Source organism: Nematolebias whitei, chromosome 6 (assembly GCF_014905685.2).
Source record: "Nematolebias whitei isolate Nwh7 chromosome 6, NemWhi1, whole genome shotgun sequence".
NCBI classification, from domain to species: Eukaryota; Metazoa; Chordata; class Actinopteri; order Cyprinodontiformes; family Rivulidae; genus Nematolebias; species Nematolebias whitei.
The window spans coordinates 39,696,771-39,716,328 of record NC_056503.1 but is presented as its reverse complement, the minus strand read 5'-3'; the positions used below and the strand labels follow the sequence as shown (position 1 = coordinate 39,716,328).

Genomic DNA, 19,558 nt, shown 5'->3' with positions numbered 1-19,558 from the left:
CTTCCCTCAGTGCTGCATTTGATACAGTTGATCACAATATTTTACTACAGAGGCTTGAATATGATATTGGGATATCATGAACGGCTCTAAAACGGTTTAAATCATATCTATCTGATAGATTCCAGTTTGTAAGTGTAAATAATAAATCCTCTTCATACACCAAAGTTAGTCATGGGGTTCCTCAGGGCTCAGTGCTTGGGGCAATACTCTTTACTTTATATATGCTTCCATTAGGTAAAGTTATTAAACAGCATGGGATAAATTTCCATTGTTATGCTGATGACACACAATTATATTTGTCCATTAAACCCAATGAATCATATAAGCTACTTAGACTACAAGCATGTCTTAAAGACATAAAAACCTGGATGACTCTTAATTTTCTCCTGTTGAACACAGACAAAACTGAGGTTTTGGTTTTTGGACCTGAGCACCTTAGGAATGGATTTTTCAGTCTTTCTCCATCCTTAGATGGCATTAATCTGTCCTCCAGCTCTAATGTTAAAAATCTTGGTGTTATTTTTGATCAGGACATGTCTTTTATCCCCCACATTAAAAACGTTACTAGAACTGCCTTCTTCCATATGCGTAATATCACTAAAATTAGAAACATCTTATCTAAAAATTATGCAGGAAAAACTGGTCCATGCATTTGTCCCGTCTAGACTGGACTATTGCAATGGTTTATTATCTGGATGTCCAAATACTTCTTTAAAACGTCTTCAGTTGATCCAATTCCCATTTCTCCAGTTTTAGTTTCTCTCCATTGGCTCCCTTTCAAATCCAGTATAGATTTCAAAATCTTACTTCTAACCTACAAAGCTCTCAACAACCTGGCTCCATCTTATATTACAGATCTGATTGTTCCATATTTTCCTAACTGAGCGCTTCGCTCTCAGACTGCAGGTTTACTTGTGGTTCCTAGAATTTACAAAAACAGAATGGGAGGCAGATCTTTTAGTTATCAGGCTCCTCTCTTGTGGAACCAACTGCCAATCTCTGTCCGTGAGGCTGACACATTATCCAGTTTTAAAACTAGGCTTAAGACTTTCCTTTTTGCTAAATCCTATAGTTAGGGACGGCTTGGGTTTCCTGAGCTGTCCCTTAGTTATGCTGCTATAGGCTTAGACTGCTGGAGGACAAGCTGACCACAATTTTCACTCTACTTCTGTCTTTACTTACTCTGCTCAACCTGTTTTGTATTTGTAATTATTTTTTTCTATCCTTAACATGTGTTTTTTTTGTCTTTCAGATACATCTGGACTTATACCTGGACCTACCACTCTGTGTTCATCTGTCTCTCCTTCCTGTCCTCTCAACCAGCTGGTCAAAGCAGATGGCCGCTTGTCCTGAGCCTGGTTCTGCTGGAGGTTTCTTCCTTTTAAAAGGGAGTTTTTCCTTTCCACTGTTGCCACTGTGCTTGCTCAGGATGGGAGACTGCATCGAAGCCAAGATTCATCTTGTCTGCTGGATTCCTTAGATAGAGAACTACTAATTGGCTTTTATGTATGTGAATGTTTCTGTAAAGTGCCCTGAGACAACTTTGTTGTGATTTGGTGCTATTTAAATAAACTGAATTGAATTGATGAACAGAGCTGTCTCTCAGTCTGCTAGTTCGAGCCTGGAGACTGCAGTCTCCTCCCTGATGGCAGCAGGCTGAAGAAGCTGTGTAGTGGGTGTGTGGGATCACCTGCCATGCAGAGGGCTTTCCGAGTGAGGCGGGTACTGTGTAAGTCATGTAGTGAGGGGAAGGAGGTGCCGATCTTCTCGGCTGCTCTCACGATGCGTTGGAGTGTCTTGCGGCAAGATGCAGTACATGCACCAAACCACACTGTGATGCAGCTGGTCAGGACACTCTCTATGGCACCCCTGTAGAAGGTGCACATGATGGGGGTTGGAGCTCCAGCTCTTTTCAGCTTGTGGAGAAAGTAGAGGCACTGGTGAGCCTTCTTGGTCAGTGATGCAGTGTTCCTGCTCCAGGACAGGTCCTCTGAGACGTGCGCTCCCAGAAACTTGGCGCTGCTCACTCTCTCCACAGTAATGCCATTTATGGTCAGAGGAGCATGCTGGGCGTGCATCTTCCTGAAGTCCACAACAATCTCCTTTGTCTTATCCACGTTCAGAGAGAGATTGTTGTGTCCGCACCACAAGGCCAGGCAGCTCACCTCGTTCCTGTAGTCTGTCTCGTCATTGTTGCTGATGAGACCCACCACAGTTGTATCGTCCGCAAACTTGACAAAGTAGTTGGAGCTGTATGATGGTTTGCAGTCGTGTGTCAGAAGGGTGAATAGAAGTGGGCTCAGCACGCAACCTTGGGGGACCCCTGTATTCACTGTGATGGTGCTGGATGCGTTACTGCCGACCCGTACTGCCTGTGGTCTCCCGGTCGGGAAGTCTAGCAGCCAGTTACACAATGAGGTGTTCAGCCCCAGACTGTCCAGTTTAAGGATGAGCTGTTGGGGGATGATGGTGTTGAATGCTGAGCTGAAGTCAATGAACAGCATCCTAACATAAAAGTCCTTAGTGTCCAGATGTGTGAGGGCTGTGTGGAGGGCAGAGATGGCATCGTCGGTCGAACGATTTGGCCGATATGCAAACTGGAAGGGATCCAGGGAGGCAGGAGGGACAGAGTTTATGTGTTTCATGACTAGCTGTTCGAAGCACTTCATCAGGATGGGGGTGAGTGCCACCGGACGATAGTCATTGAGGCAGGAGCAGGAGGGTCAGCGAGATGTTAAAGATATCCGTGAAGACCGCTGCAAGTTCTGCTGCACAGTCCTTCAGCACACGACCAGGTATGTTGTCAGGACCAGAAGCTTTTCGGGCGTTGATCTTGATGAATGATCGCCTTACACTGTCGGTGGACAGCGTCAGCACCTTGTCATTGGGAGAGGGGGAGAGTTTCTGTTCAGGTGTGCTGTTACATGCTTCAAACCAAGCAAAGAAGTCATTCAGCTCATTCAGTGTAGAGGTTGTGCTGTCACAGGTTTGTGGGGCTGGCTTGTAGTTCATGATGGTCTGTATTCCCCGCCACAGACTCCGTGTATCCTTGCTGTCACTGAAGCGATGAGCTATCTTCCTGGAATACTGCTTCTTGGCCTTTCTGATGCCTCGGGACAGGTTGTTTCTGGCTGCCCTCAGGCCCACCTGATCTCCTGCTGTGAAGGTGGTGTTTCTGGCTCTCAGGAGTCTGTAGACTTCTGCTGTCAGCCATGGCTTCTGATTTGCCTGAACAGTGATGGTCTTGAGGTCAGTTACATCATCAATCCGAACTGGGAGGTCCAGACATCTCTTTCCACAGCCACCTCTTCTAGCTCTTCTTGGGGGAGCCCGAGGTGTTCCCAGGCCAACCGAGAGACATAGTCTCTCCAGCAGGGCCTGGGTCTTCCCTTGGATCTCCTCCCAGTCAGACATGACTGAAGCACCTCCCTAAGGAGGCACCCAGGGTTATCCTTACCAGATGCCCGAACCACCTCAACTGGCTCCTCTCGATGTGGAGGAGCAGCGGTTCTACTCTGAGTCTCTCCCAGATAATTGAACTTCTCACCCTATCGCTAAGGGAGAGTCCAGCTACCCTGCGAAGGAAACTCATTTCAACAGCCTGTATCTGCAATCTCATTCTTTTAGTCACTACCCAGAGCACATGACCATAGGTGAGGGTAGGAACGTAGACTGACTGATAAACAGAGAGCTTTGCCTTACAGCTCAGCTCCCTCTTCACCACAATTTTACCGTTACAAAGTCTGTTGATAGAGATATTTTGTCTAGACTGACCCTGGCTTTTTGATCTGCTCAGATACAGATTGTAATGAGATTATAACCCGGTTCTGACCCGTTTAAACAGGGCTAGCAAATCTAAAAAAAGTCTCCCAGGGATTCAATGTCATTAAAGGAATACAGTTTTTATTTATTTGTTATTTCTTTATTGGCTCACCACATCATACAAGAGGCTTTTTCTGCACTGTATATTTTTTTCCTGACACATTAGACCACACAATATCCAGTGAGATCACACTTAGTTTACCCCTCCTATCCAACCTTGAGATACTTGAACTCCTCCACTTGAGGCAGAACCTCACTCTCAACCTGAAGGGTTGGGGAGAGGTGGCACAGAGGTTGGAGAAGGTGGGCCTGTGATCGGAAGTTCACCGGTTCAAGCCCCAGTACCAACAACATCAATAAAATGTGGGTGGGGTAGGTGAAGCACCCACACCTGCTCCCACCCTCATTCGCCTCACTCTGGGCCCTTGAGCAAGGCCCTTAACCCCCATCTGCTCCCTAAAGAAGTCTCTCTTGAAATTGAGTTCTCGTGGCTCATTGAGACTACCTATATAAATAAAGGGTGAATGAAAAAGAAGAGAGCAATCCACCCTTTTCCAGTTGAGGACCATGGCCTCAGATTTGAAGATGCTGATTCTCATCCCAGCTGCTTCACATTCGACTGCAAACTGCTCCAGTAAGAGCTGAAGAACACAGCATGATAATGCCAACAGGACCACATCATCTGCAAAGAGCAGACGTTGAATCCAGAGGCAACCAAACCATAATCCCTCCCCCTGGCTGCACCGAGAAATTCTGTCCCTAAAAGTTATGAATAGAATCGGTGACAATAGGTGGAGTCCAACTCCCACACTGTAGGGTCAGACTTACTACCAGCAATGTGAACCAACTCTTGCACTGCTTATATAGGGACCGAACAGCCCATAACAATGGGCCCTCAATCCCATACTAACAGAGCACCCCCATATTGTGCCCCAAGGAACATGGTCAAATGCCTTCTCCAAGTCCAGAAAATGCATGTAGACTGGATGGACAAACTCCCACAACCCCTTGAGGACCCAACTGAGGGTAAAGATTTTGTTCAGTGTTCCACGGACAGGACAGAACCAGCATTGTTCCTCCTGGATCTGAGGTTCGACTAACAATCGGACTCACTTCTCCAGTACCCCTGAATAGACCTTATCAGGGAGGCTAAGGAGAGTGATGCCCCTGTAATTGGAGTACACACTCTGGTCCCCCTTTTTGAAGAGGGGAACAACCACCCCAATCTGCCAATCCAGTGGCATTACCCCTGATGTCCACACAATGTTGCAAAGGTGTGCCAACCAAAACAGCCCCACAACATCCAGAGCTTTAAGAAAATCAGGGAAAATCTCATGCACCCCCGGAACTTTGTCGCCATGGAACTTTTTAACTAGCTCAGCGACCTCAGCCACAGTTATGGACAGATCAACCCCAAAGTCCCCCAACTTCACTTCCTTCATGGAAGATGTGCCAGTGTGAGTGAGAAGTTCCAAGAAGTTTTCCTTCAACCTCCCGATGACTTCACTAGTTGAGGTCAACAGCATGCCACTTTCACTGAACACAGTGTTAGTAAAGCACTGCTTTCCCCTCCTCAGCAGCCTGATGGTATGCCAGATTCTCCTCGGAGCTGACTGAGTCTTTTTCCAAGGTCTCACCAAACTCCTCCCAAATCTGAGCTTTGCCTCAGCAACAGCCAAGGCTGCAGACTGTTATTAACCTCCCCGTTTTATAGTCTTAATGTAAATGTGATATGTATTGTCATCAATATATGTTCCCATTCAATGAAGAAAGTTATGATCTGCAATTGGCACATAATGCGGAAATTTTTCACATAAATCTAAGGATCAGAGACTTCATTTGAGTAGATAAGTTTTAATTCTCACAGCGAGCAAACAAGTCAACAACAGAATGCACACAGGCTGCTCACAGAGTTGTCTGAATAACGCCTTCAACAGCTCACATTTATATTTTCAAAGATCACAAGGCAGGTTTCTCAGTATTTTCAGGTGGAAGTGAAAATATAAGCACGTGCAGTTCTCTACTAATGGTTTCATTTGGAGATGCTGGCATATCTATCTGCACACACAAACTGTCTTACGCACAGCTCATTATAATTCATCACGACATAGTTATACATCACAAACAGAATGAGCATAAAAGCTAATTTTCTTCACAACCCCTCACATGTTAGGTACACCTAAGTGGAGCAGCAGGCAGCTATTTAAGTGTCAAGAGAGCAGTTGGGGATTAGGTGTCTTTCTTTTTTAAACAGTTAAATAATTTTAGCTTGTTTTAGGATTAACATTTTTTTTTCTTTGCAATAGCTTCAATTTCAAATTTTCCTTGATGTCTTTTGTTTTTAAACAGTATATCAGTGGGTTGACAGCAGCAGGTAAAAGACTGTACAGCATTACCACAACAGTTCGAACTGAAATATTGAAAGTGTATCCCACATAGTTTGCCAAATACACAAAGCATCGTGGCATAAAATAAAGACAAGTGATAATAAGCTGTGGTGAGCAGGTGGACAGAGTCCTAATGCGACTGTCAGAGGAGGAAATTCTCAAAACAGCAACAATGATGACAAAATAAGATAAAATAATGAAACTTAGAGGTAAGAGCAAACTAAACATAGCAAGACTGAATGCCACAATTGTAACCTCTCTCACATTCTCACATCCAAGGTTTATTATTGACAAATGGTCACAGTAGCACTGAGCAATTATGTTTGAGTTACAAAATGGTACTCTTAAAACATCAAAAATTACACCGATCATCCATGACATTGGTAGCAGCCACGATATTCCACAAAGCACATTAACTGTGATATTTGTGAAAAGTGACGTGTAACGCAGTGGAACACAAATTGCAATAAACCGATCAAGAGCCATCACCATCAGAATGAAAGAATGAGCTGCACCTAAAAAGTGAACAAAGTACATTTGTACAAAACAGCTGTAAAATGAAATAATGCTGTCATTAAACCAGTATTTGGATATTGTTTTTGGCAAAGTTACAGTCCCAAACAATAAATCACTTAATGCCAAGTGGCAGAAAATAAGGTATGAGGGTTTGTGAAGAGAATGTTCAATTTTAACAAACACTAAAATGAAAATGTTTCCTGCAGCTATAACCAAGTAAAGCACAAAAAGAAGAGCTGAGACAGGTCCATAATACTGTGGTAGCAGTCCAGGAAATCCAAGGATGAAGAAATCTTTTATCCTTGTTACATTAGTGTACAACATGATTACATGTGGATCCCCAAAACGACAACTGTTAAAGAAACAAATGTAGATTGATTATTAGACGTATTAACACGATATTAAAATTATGACAAAATGTCTCTTTCTCACTCTTATTAGGGTGTAAAGAAAATCTAATTAACAGCATGAGACACAGCAGAGTATTGCAAGAGTTTCTTTACATCTTTGAAACTAACATCAGCTTCTCTAAACGCACTGCAACACCTCACTGTACCGTCTCATGTTGTGGTTCACATTTTATTTATTACATTCTGTGTATGCAGATAGATCCACTACATGCGTCCTTCCCAAATGAATTTCAATTGTCCTAAGAACCTGCGTTGCCATGACTCATGGCGTCAACACCAGAATTATCGTCAGCCCTCATTCTATGAACAGCACCTAATATTATCAGGGGCAAAGTGTTATGATTGATAAAATAATACCTATATTTACAAATGTTTACAAATTGTTACGATGGTGATGAAGCTGTTGGACCTTCATTAGTCTGTCATTATAAACTACATGAAGGCAAATTTAAAACTAAACATCAGCTACAGCAGCTGGTTGTCAAAGCAGGATGATCCTGCCACTGAAACCAGGATTTCTTCCATTCCAACCTACAAAGGCACATAATTTTGTAATTTTAGGCCATTTTGATGCACCTGTTTTGTAAAATTTGATTGCTGTATTAGTCCATCCACCACATTACATTCTGGCACATGTTAGCATAATTAACAGCAAACAACTGAAACTGATTTGCGACTATGTTGATAGTTGTAGGTAGAAAATGGCAGCCACCAAGGTAATAAGTAAGTAGCTTTGAGTTGTTAAATTCAAAGAACAATTCTTAAACACCCAAATAAAAAACATGTCTTAAAAAATACACAAAATAAAATCACCAAAAGCACATTTGATTGCAAACAACTGTTACTGATTTTTAAATATATGTTTGACAATGATGTATATCTTTTTTTCCTCATTTACCTCTGCCACATTTTCACAGATGAGACTAATTCATTCATTCATTTCTTATCTTTTTAACAGAAAGATACACTCAACAATGTGAAACAAAGAAGACTTTTATGGACAGGAAAAAAACAAGGAACTCCGTGTCCCTTGCCCGCACCTGGGTTACCAGGGCCCCACCCTGGAGCCAGGTCTAGGCGAGGGGCTCATGGGCGAGTGCCTTGTGACCGGGTCTGTAAACATGGGTTCTGGTCAGGCTCAGCCGGAAGGAGCAGCATGGGTTTGCCTTCCTGTGGACCCACCACCTGCAGGAAGGGCTGCAAAAATCGGGTGCATGATGCCATGGGCAGTGGACAAAAGCAGGGACATTGGTGCTCTGACCCTGGCATACCAAAGCTGGCTCTTGGGACATGGAATGTGACCTCTCTGGTGGTGAATGAGCCTGAGTTTGTGCGTGAGGTTGAGAAGTCCCGACTAGACATAGTTGGGCTCACCTCGATGCACAGCATGGGCTCTGGAACCAATTTCCTTGAGTGGGGCTGGACTTTATTCCACTCTGGAGTTTCCCATGGTGAGAGGTGTTAAGCTGGTGTGGGTCTACTTGTAGCCCCACAACTTGGTGCCTGTGTGTTGGAGTTTTCCCCAGTAGATGAGAGGGTGGCTTCCTTTCTCCTTCGGACGTGGGGGACGGGCTCTGACTGTTGTTTGTGCCTATGCAACAAACAGCAGTTCAGGGTATCTGGCCTTCTTGAAGTCCTTGGCAGGAATGCTGGAAGGTGCACCAGCTGAGGACTCCTCCAGCTGAGTCTGTCAAGCTGAAGGAGGAGTCCTATTGGGCCTTGTTGACCAGTGGGACTCCGGAGGTAGCTTAGGACTACCGGAAGGCCAAGCGGTCCGCAGCCTTGGCTGTTACTGAGGCAAAAGCTCAGATGTGGGATGAATTCTGTGAGACCTTGGATAGAGGCTCTCGGTCGGCTCCTAGGAGATTCTGGCAAACCATCAGGTAGCTGAGGAGGGGAAAGCAGCGCTTTACTAACACTGTCTTCAGTGAAGGTGGGTGATATTGATCTCAACCAGTGATGTCATAGGGAGGTGGAAGGAATACTTCTCGGACCTTCTCAATCCCACCGGCACGTCTTCCATGAAGGAAGCTGAGTCGGGGGATTTTGGAGTTGATCTGTCCATAACTGTGGCTGAGGTCGCCAAGGTAGTTTAAAAGCTCTGAGGTGTCAGGGCTCCGGGAGTGGAAGAAATTCACAATGATTTCCTTAAGGCTCTGGATGTTGTGGGACTGTCTTGGTTGACACGTCTTTGCAACGTCACATGGACATCGGGGGCAGTGCCATTCGATTGGCAGACCGGGGTGGTGGTTCCCCTTTTCTAAAAGGGAGACGGAGGATGTGTTCCAATTATAGGGGCATCACTCTCCTTAACCTTCCTGATAAGGTTAATTCAAGGGTACTGAAGAAACGAGTCCGATCGTTCGTTGAACCTCAGATCCAGGAGGAACAATGTGGGATCCATCCTGGCCATGAAACGTTGGATCAGCTCTTTATCCTAACTAGGGTCCTCAAGGGGTCATGGGAGTTTGCCCATCCAGTCCATGTGTTTTGTGGACTTGGAGAATTGGAGAAGGCATTTGACCGTGATCCTTGGGGTACACTATAGGGGGTGCTCCAAGAGTATGGGATTGAGGGCCTGTTGTTACGGGCTGTTTGGTCCTTATACAAGCGGTGCAAGAGTTTGGTTCACTGAGTCTGACTCCTTCAGGGTGGGAGTTGGACTCCGCCAGGGCTGCCCATTGTCACCACTTCTGTTCATAACTTTTATGTGCAGAATTTCTCGGTGCAGCCATGGGGAGGAGGGATTCCAGTTCTGTGATCTCAGGATTCCATCTCTGCTTTTTGCAGATGATGTGGTCCTGTTGGCATAATCATGCCTTCATCTTCAGCTCTCACTGGAGCAGTTTGCAGCCGAATGTGAAGCAGCTGGGATGAGAATCAGCACCTCCAAATCTGAGGCCATGGTTCTCAACCGGAAAAGGGTGGATTGCTTTCTTGAGCTAGAGAGCGAGGTTCTTCCTCAAGTGGAGGAGTTCAAGTATCTTGGGGTTTTGTTCATGAGTGAGGGGAGAATGGAACATGAGATTTGCAAACAGATTGGTGCAGTATCCTCAGTATTGCAGACTCTGTACCGGTCCATTGTGGTGAAGAGGGGGCTGAGTTGTAAGGCAAAGCTCTCTGTTTACTGGTCGGTCTATGTTCCTACCCTCACCTATGGTAATGAACTCTGGATAGTGACTGAAAGAATGAGATCTCGGATAAAGGCGGATGAAACAAGTTTCCTCCGCAGGGTAGCTGGACTCTCCCTTCAAGATAGGGTGAAAAGTTCAGTTATCCGCAAGAGACTTGAAGTAGAACCATTACTCCTCCACATCAGAGGAGCCAGTTGAGGTGGTTCAGGCATCTAGTAAGTATGCTCCCATGGCACCTCCCTAGGGAGGTGCTTCGGGTATGTCCGGCTGGGAAGAGACCTTGGGGAAGACCCAGGACACGCATGCCAGACTATGTTTCTTGGTTGGTCTGGGAATACATTGGAATCCTCCCAGAAGATCTGGAAGAGGTGGTTGTGGAAAGAAATGTCTTGGCCTCCCTGTTGAAGCTGCTGGTCTCGCAACCTGAATTCCTAACAAGTATAAGATAATGGATGGATGGATGGATGGATATAGTTTGTTAGACAACAATTTTATATTATTATCAGCACTAGCTGCACTGAATTCTAAAGCTCTGCATGGGCCATAAAAAAACTTGGGTGATACATAGTACGCAAAAATAGAAAATGAAGGAGCAAATAATTTCACTATGGATTATTGAAGTAAGGTTATATTAGTTTTTTTTTTTTTTTAGTTTTTTTTCCTCACTTTTATGGATTCAAGGATTCAAGGTTCTTCATTTGTCATACACACCACATGTGGTACATGTGGTGGAATGAAATTGTGTACACGGGGTCCCAGTTACATCCAACAAAAGCATAAAATGTAAAAGGAAAACAGTAATAAGATCTAAGATATGAACTAAGAAAAATGTTAACTAAAAATACATTAAGCATTAGTAGTATAAAAACAAGATGCCGAACAGCAGCACGAACATGAGTCTGTGTGAGCAGATGAGTATGAATGAACACAGCAGCATGAAATAAATCAGCAGCCTGTTCCAATTTTTCACAGTGATTATCCTGGATAGAGATTCATGAGTCTGCCTCAGGGCAGAAGCTGTTCCTCAGTCTAGTGGTTATGTACTTAATGCTCCTCAACCTCCTGCCTAAGGGGAGCAGGGCAAAAAGTATACATGCTGGATGAGTGTGGTCCTTCATGATGCAGGTGGCCCCCTTCCTGCATCTGGAGGTGTAGAATGTAGCGAGGCTGTCTCCAACAGACTTCTGTGCAGCCTTCACCACTCTCTGCAAAGCTTTTCTTTCTGCAGCTGTGCAGCCTCCATGCCACACGTTGATGCTGGAGCACAGGATCTCCACTGCACACCTGTAGAGGGAGGTGAGGACTGAGCTTCCCAGACCAGTTTGCCTCAGCCGCCTGAGGAAGTAGAGTCTCTGATGAGCTTTCTTGAACAGGCTGGTATTGCTGTTGCCCCAGCTGAGGTTTTTGATCAGGTGCACACCCAAGTACTTGCAGCTGGAGACCACTTTAATAATTGTTAAACATTACAGTATTTCTATTGCAACACACAAGAGTAATAAATGAAGAAAATAACTTAAAGCTGAAGTGACGCACAATTACTATTTATTCTTGTCATTTAAATTTTAGTGTTCATGATTTCTTTCTGGCAGGAACATTTTCTTCAGTACATTTAGACTTCCTGCACACATATCTTCTTAGTTACAAGGTCCATAGTTCCAACTTTATTCCAACTTTAGCAGTTTTTAGTTTCCTGACTAAAGTTTTCTTGATGTCCTGAGTCTTGAAACAGTATATGATTGGATTAGTTGCAGCAGGAAGTAGACTGTACAAAATAATTAAAAAAATGCGAAGATCTGAACTGAATGAAAAGCCAACTGTGTTAGCCACATAAACAAAACATCTGGGCAGATAGAAAAGACATGTTATGAATATTTGAGAAGAGCAAGTTGAAAAGGCTCTTTTGCGACCTGCAGCATTGGACTGTTTCATAATGACCACAATAACAAAAATATAGGAAAATAAAATAAATGCAAGAGGCACTAACAGAGAGAACATGGCCAGACAAAGAGTAGTGACTTGAACATTTTTAACATCATTTCCACATGCTTGGCTTGTTATAGATATGTGGTCACAAAAGCACTGTTCAATGACATTGGATCTGCAGAAAGGTAAATTAAGGGTTTGTAATAAAACTGCCAACAGAAAAGTCACAGGTATTAACCAAGCCAATCCACAGAGCACAGATATGATGTTGTTTGTGATCAGCACACGGTAACGAAGTGGGAAACATATTGCAACAAATCTATCAAAAGCCATTACTGATAGCACAAAAGATATCACTGCTCCCAAATAATGAATTAAGAACATTTGTGTAAAACATCCAGAAAATGAAATAAAGCTATCTCCAAACCAATATTTTGATATGATCTTAGGGAGTGTAACAGTGCCAAATGTTAAGTCATTCAGTGCCAGATGACAAAAGATGAGATATGTGGGTTTCTGGAGTGACTCTTCAGTAATCACAATTGCTAAAATTGAAATATTTCCCACTACAATGGTGAGGTAGATGAAAAATAGGACAGCTGACACAAGTCCATGATACTGTGGAGAAAGTCCAGGGAATCCGAGGATGACAAAGTTTTCCACCTTTGTGACACTCACGTTAAACGTGATCACCATTATGAAAACCCCCTATAAAATGAAATCACAATGAAGATGATAAGCCATGGTTGTTTTTAAAATTCATTAACAATATCAGCTACACATCCGTAATAATATAGTTATTCCTGTGTGGTCTCCTTTTGACTAGAATCTCATCTAACACAATAAATCCAGCCTATACAAATGTTTATAGAATTAAAAATACACATTTGTTCTACTAATTCATAACAAAGTAAATAGATTAAATGAATCAAAAATATTGATAACATTGATGAATAATAAATCCATAGGACTGATGGGAGTGTATAGATAACTACTAAGACATTTCACTTCGGTTTGCATGAGGCTAATCATTAATCAAAACCCAAACTCTTCAACAGTAAAATTAAATATCATGAAATATTTTTTATCCCATGATCTGACAGTAATACACACATTTCTTTGTCCAACATTATATAAACTGCATAATGTATTATTTTTTTTTGAACAAAGTTATAACAAAGTAAAGCCTACATTGTGCTGTTAAGGTTTCCCAGTCAGTTCCATGAGCCTTACCTCTGATGCTGATCAGAAGCTAAAACCTGAGAGCAATCACTGGGTGACAATTAATATCAGCTTGTTGTTGTGTCCAAACAGACACATCCTCAGAGGGTGGTATTCTCAAAAGAATTTTAAAATCATCAAATGATGTTATCTTCTTGTCACCTGCTTGTTACCTTCTTGTCATTCATGATTCGCCATCACAATTTTTTCATGTGCAATCTTTATTGAAAGCTTTTGATATTGAAATAATCTTAACTCTTGTTAATTCACAAGTAAGTTTCTACAAAAGATTGGATGCTGAAGTTCAATACCTTAATGTTGTTTCTGAAACATACATTTATTTAAATTTACTGTTAGCAAAATGTTTGCAAAGAATAAAGACTGGGGCATATATATTTCACTTTGCTAGATTTGTTGTGCCACCTCTCCTGTTGCAAAAGTTCGAGATGTCTTTCTTTCGTTCTTTCTTTCTTAAGAAATTCAAAAGAAACTGAAAACTTTAACATTTATGAGCAACCTTTACATTTATTAAATCAATGATTAACAACCTTAGTCCATGCGTTTTATTATTTTGGGTGCTTGAGATTTGTCACCATGCCAACACACCTGACTCACCTGAACAGCTTGCCATCAAGTTCTCCAAAGGTCTGGAAACACTTAAAATATGCAGAGCAATATACACACGTTAACCCCATATCACTATCACTATTCACTTGCAAAATTACAAATAACATAAAGGTCAGCAGTCATTTCTACTTTGCTCTAAATATTTACAGTTAATAGTGGGTGTTTTTTTTTAGATTACTTATGTGATTTACAGCTTCCTTTCTTTTGAAGACTCTATCTTCATGCTTTTTCTTGGCATGAAACCATAATGCTGATAACAAATAGTCCATCATCCATCCATCCATCCATCCATCCATCCACTATCTTTACCCACTTCTTCCTTTTTGGGCTGCGAGAGTCACCAGTGCCCATTTCCAGCAGTCTCTGTGTGAGAGGTGGGGTGCACCCTGCACAGGTCGCAAGCCCACATAGAGGCAAACAACCATTCATTCTCTCACTGACACCTAGGGACAATTTAGAGTTGCCAGTTAGTCAAACATACATGTTTATAGTCTAAGGGAGGAAACCGCAGTACCCGGAGAAAACACACATGCACGTAGAGAACATGCAAACACCACCCAGAAATAACTTTGGACGGGATTTGATCCATTGACCTTATGACCAAGAAGCAACAGCTCTACCAACTGAACCACCATGTTGCCCACCTCTTGTTTAAGTCTATCTTCCATGACTCTCTCCTAGACCTTATTTGTGTGACCTATCGACCTTATTCCCATGTCGTTGCTACAGCTCCATGCATTCATCCTCACAAATCTCTCCACTGTCTGGTCCACAGCTATAACCTCTATTCTTCTGTCCCTTCCATTCTAATTCAATCACTCCTCAAAATACTTCTTCCATCTTACCATCATGCTTTCTTCATTTGTTAGAAGATTACCATTTCAATCTTTGAAAAGCCTAAGCTTCTGCATATCCTTTCCAGCCTGATTCATCTTGCCATAGGATACAAATATTTTGTCTCCTTCCTTTATGTCCTGCCTCTTGTCTAACTTATCATATGTCTTCTGTTTATTCTTTGCTACCTCTCTCTTTGGACTATGTTGAACCTCCTTATATTCCTGTCTGTTCTCTTCATTCCTTTCCAGCTCCTCTCTGAACTCCTCACAATATTCTTCCTTTTTCAAACTCCACAGTTTGGTTTCTGGTCTGGTTTCGCTCCTTTCCTCTTCTTCACCACAACAGACAGCATACTCATCACTATTCAGTGATGTCTGGCCACACTCCACTGCCACAACCGTACCTACAGTACACCAAACATCCCTTATTTACCTCAGGTTTCCTCTTCTAAGCAGAATGTAGTCTACCTAGGTACTTCTGCCTCCACCCTTATTGGTCACCCTTTGTTCCTCAATCTTTTGGAAATAGATGTTGACTACAGCCATTTCCATTCTCTTGGCAAAATCTACCATCCATCTTGATTCCATTCTTTGACACCAAACGTACCCATCACTTCCTTGTCCCCAACATGCCATTCAGGTCTGTTCCGATCACCTCTCTCTCCTCCCTGGGAATATTGTTTATCACTTTGTTTAGATCTTTCCAGAATTTCTCTTTTTCCTCAACCTCAAATCCAACTGTGGAGCAACTACTGACAACATTTAGCATCAGACCTTCTATTTCTGCCTTCAGACACATTACACAATCTGATACTCTTTTCACGTTTACTGCATCCTTTGCAATTCCTTCCTTAAGACCTGTTTTTATACATTTTTTTTTCTATCCACACCACGGTAAAATAGCTTAAACCCTACCCCAATGTTGTGAGCCTTGATGCCCTTCTGGATATCTCTTGCACACATGATACAATTACCTTCCTTCTCTGCATCATGTCAACCAGCTCTCTACCTTTGCCTTTCATCCCTACGTCTATTCAGAGTTGCAACCTTCAGTTCAACATTCTTGACTTTCCTCTTCACCCTCTGTCTCCTGTCAAATTTCCCTCCTCATGGTCTTCATCTTTTTTCTTCATTTATATAATATTTCAATATTTTTTAAGAAAAACCAGACATTTTCAACAAAAAATAAAAAGATCTGGAAAAAGAACATTTACAGTATATATAAATTACTTCAGTTTGTAGTGATAGTTTTTTGTTTGTTTTATGAAGTACATACAACTTTATTTCAATAGGCAAAAAACAAACATCCCATTTCATTCATTTTCTGTACCCACTTTATGTTGTTCGGTTTCTCAATGTGGGGGACTGGAAACACTGGGTGATGGGGGCCAGCACAGAGAAATGTGTGACAAACAATCATGCATGCACACACAAGTGACTAAAGTTAACACACTCTACTTTTCTAATAAGCATTTTATTTTGACTGGAGGAGCAAATTGACTGTTTGGGAGAAACTACTGGAATTTGTATGCATTTATTTCTCTAAGTTATCCATTCCAAGCATTTTTTAGGAGCCTTCCAAATAAAACCATTACAATTCTTTAAAGGTTAGGAAAAAAAAAATAATAAGAAGAAGAAGAAGAGGAAGAAGAAGAGGAAAATAATCCAAACAAAGCCAGAATGCATTTTCAAATTTATTTTGGGATTTTAGGTGTGTTAAACAAAATCTATTCAATCTATATGCACATTCATAAAGTAAATACGTCTCTGCTGTCAAACAAATGTTTTGTAATTCCACTGTCTTCTTGACATGACAATGACACATACATACACTGATTTAAGCCTGAGGGCTTCTAACATTGACAGTGACAGTGTTATTCACAACATCACTGTGCAGCACGTTGTTTTCTCATGTAGACATTTTTATATTTTATTTCCCATGTTGAATATTTGCATTAAAAGAAACACATTTTTTAAAATTAAAACTAATCATTGTTAAACAAATATGTTTTATCGAGTACTGATGGCTGAAACTTGTGCTTTCGGTGGTACAGTTATATGAAACTGCTTCCACAAACATTCTCTTATGTCTTTAGCTCTCAGACAGTAAATTAGTGGATTGACCATTGGAGGACCAAGGCTATAAAGCATAATAATTACAACTCGCACAGCAACACTGAAACTAATCCCAACAACGCTGGCTAAATATACAAAACATCTAGGTAAATAATATAGTGAGATTATTATCAGCTGAGTACTACATGTTGAGAAAGATTTTAGACGATTTTTGATACCTGCTACTTTGCTAACCTCAATAAGTATAGAGCAATAAGAGAAAACTATGAATGCTAGAGGTACAAGGAGAATAATCATTGCACTGATAAAAGCTGGTACAGCATATGGGGTTCTGTCAGTGCAGGCCAGAACTGTTATACCAACATGATCACAGAAACCATGATTAATTACATTTGAACCACAATAAGGAAGAGGGTATGCTCTAATGACAAAAATTATAGGTGGTACAGTGGCAGTTATCCATGCAGTCATACTGAGAATGTGGACATTGACATTTTTTAAAATAATAGTATATTTGAGAGGATGACAAATGGCACAATATCTGTCAAATGCCATGAGAAAAAACATGAAGGAGTTCGCGCTGCCAAGAAAATGAACAAAAAACATTTGGACAAAACAACCAGTAAATGAAATAGTTCCTGATTTAAACCAATATCTTGATATGATTTTAGGTAAAGTTGTTGTGCTGAAAAGAAGGTCACAAACTGATACATTTAAAAATATATAATACACTGGCTTATGGAGACTTCGGTTAGTTGCAAACAGGAATAAAACAACAATATTTTCCAACACAGTCATCAAATACACAAAAAATAAAACAGCTGAAACCAGACCATAGTACTCTGGATGAAGTCCAGGGAATCCAGTCAGTATGAATTCAGTCACTCTGCTGTAATTTCTGTCTGACATGGTGTGGAAGGAAAGTCCTTTAAACATTGGAAAGCACACAGCATGTTAGATAAAACATTCAGACCGTGGTTTAAACTGTTAAATTTTAAAGTTGCCAAACAGTTTCTATTTGTATATTTTAATTAACAGCTAAGATACTTGTATCTGGTGATATAAATATAGGGTGTATATATAGATGTATCTATATATCTATATATATACTGTATTAATCATTGATTTTCATCTTTTCTATGCTGTTTAAAAAAAACATTTAGACTGTATTTTCATATAAATGTGAAACTGATATTTCATGTTAAAGTCTAACTTTTTTCAAGTCATATTTTAAGATGAAACATAAGCACAAAGCATTAACTTCTTTCAGTCTGAAAATACATTTCACTAACAAAGCAGCAGAATACTCTGACTTCTTATCTGTTAGGTACCTGCTTAAAACGACTTCTCCCAGCATGCACTGTGATAAAGGTGGAGTTATTGGCCATCACTTTTCTATTCTCTCAGGATATCTTGCATGCTGTTTGGTAACTCCAAACTTTTACTTGATTTGAGTGTTTATCTGTCTCAGCTTCTTCTTCTAGGTCCCCACGATGGATTGATGACCTATGTGTGTACCCTGCATTTCACGAAATGAATGCTGGGGATAGGTACTAATGCCCCATGACCCTGAACTAAAAAAGTGGGTAAAAAATATATTTGGATGGATGGATGATAAAATTTCCGATTTCATGAAATTAGTTGTAACTTAAATTGTAACCTTGGACTTTTTTATAATGATTTTATAAAAAGATAATTTACATTGTTTTATTAATTGATTTGTCCCTAGAATAACAGATCGAGGTGGAGGAGAAGCTGCTATCTGCAGGGTTATTTATTAATGCTAAAACATTTTTTTTGTTTTAATTCTTTTTTCATTTCAATTCAGTTTATTTTTATAGCACCATATCACAACAAAGTTGTCTCAGTACACTTTACAGGAACATTCATATACAGGTCCTTCTAAAAAAATTAGCATATTGTGATAAAGGTCATTGTTTTCCATAATGTAATGATAAAAATGAAACTTTCATATATTTCAGATTCATTGCACACCAACTGAAATATTTCAGGTCGTTAATTGTTTTAATACTGATGATTATGGCATACAGCTCATGAAAACCCAAAATGCCTGTCCCAAAAAATTAGCATATTTCATCCCACCAATGAAAGACAAGTGTTTTTAATACAAAAAATGCCAACCTTCAAATAATCATGTTCAGTTATGCACTCAATACTTGGTTGGGAATCCTTTTGCATGAATGATTGCTTCAATGCGGCGTGGCATGGAGGCAATCAGCCTGTGGCACTGCTGAGGTGTTATGGAGGCCCAGGATGCTTCGATAGGGGCCTTAAGCTCATCCAGAGTGTTGGGTCTTGCGTCTCTCAACTTTCTCTTCACAATATCCCACAGGTTCTGTATGGGGTTCAGGTCAGGAGAGTTGGCAGGCCAATTGAGCACAGTAATACCATGGTCAGTAAACCATTTACCAGTGGTTTTGGCACTGTGAGCAGGTGTCAGGTCGTGCTGAAAAATGAAATCTTCAACTCCATAAAGCTTTTCAGCAGATGGAAGCATGAAGTGCTCCAAAATCTCCTGATAGTTAGCTGCATTGACCTTGCCCTTGATAAAACACAGTGGACCAACACCAGCAGCTGACATGGCA

At 41.2% G+C, this 19,558-nt stretch overlaps 3 protein-coding genes across 3 annotated transcripts; all 3 read right to left on the bottom strand.

Moving 5' to 3' along the window:
- Window positions 1-2,700: 2,700 nt before the first annotated feature.
- Window positions 2,701-7,049, bottom strand: LOC119410955 (olfactory receptor 52E8-like). The gene is made up of 3 exons (XM_037677875.1): window positions 6,105-7,049; window positions 4,039-4,086; window positions 2,701-3,228 (listed from the first exon to the last, which is right to left on the bottom strand). Exons 1-3 carry the CDS (start codon window positions 7,047-7,049, stop codon window positions 2,701-2,703), a joined length of 1,521 nt encoding a protein of 506 aa, XP_037533803.1.
- A 4,858-nt stretch (window positions 7,050-11,907) lies between these two features.
- Window positions 11,908-12,924, bottom strand: LOC119410954 (olfactory receptor 52E8-like). Its single transcript, XM_037677874.1, has one exon. The coding sequence runs from the start codon at window positions 12,886-12,888 to the stop codon at window positions 11,908-11,910; it is 981 nt and encodes a 326-aa protein (XP_037533802.1). The 5' UTR covers window positions 12,889-12,924.
- A 3,962-nt stretch (window positions 12,925-16,886) lies between these two features.
- Window positions 16,887-17,861, bottom strand: LOC119410953 (putative olfactory receptor 10D4). Its single transcript, XM_037677873.1, has one exon. The coding sequence runs from the start codon at window positions 17,859-17,861 to the stop codon at window positions 16,887-16,889; it is 975 nt and encodes a 324-aa protein (XP_037533801.1).
- Window positions 17,862-19,558: the final 1,697 nt, after the last annotated feature.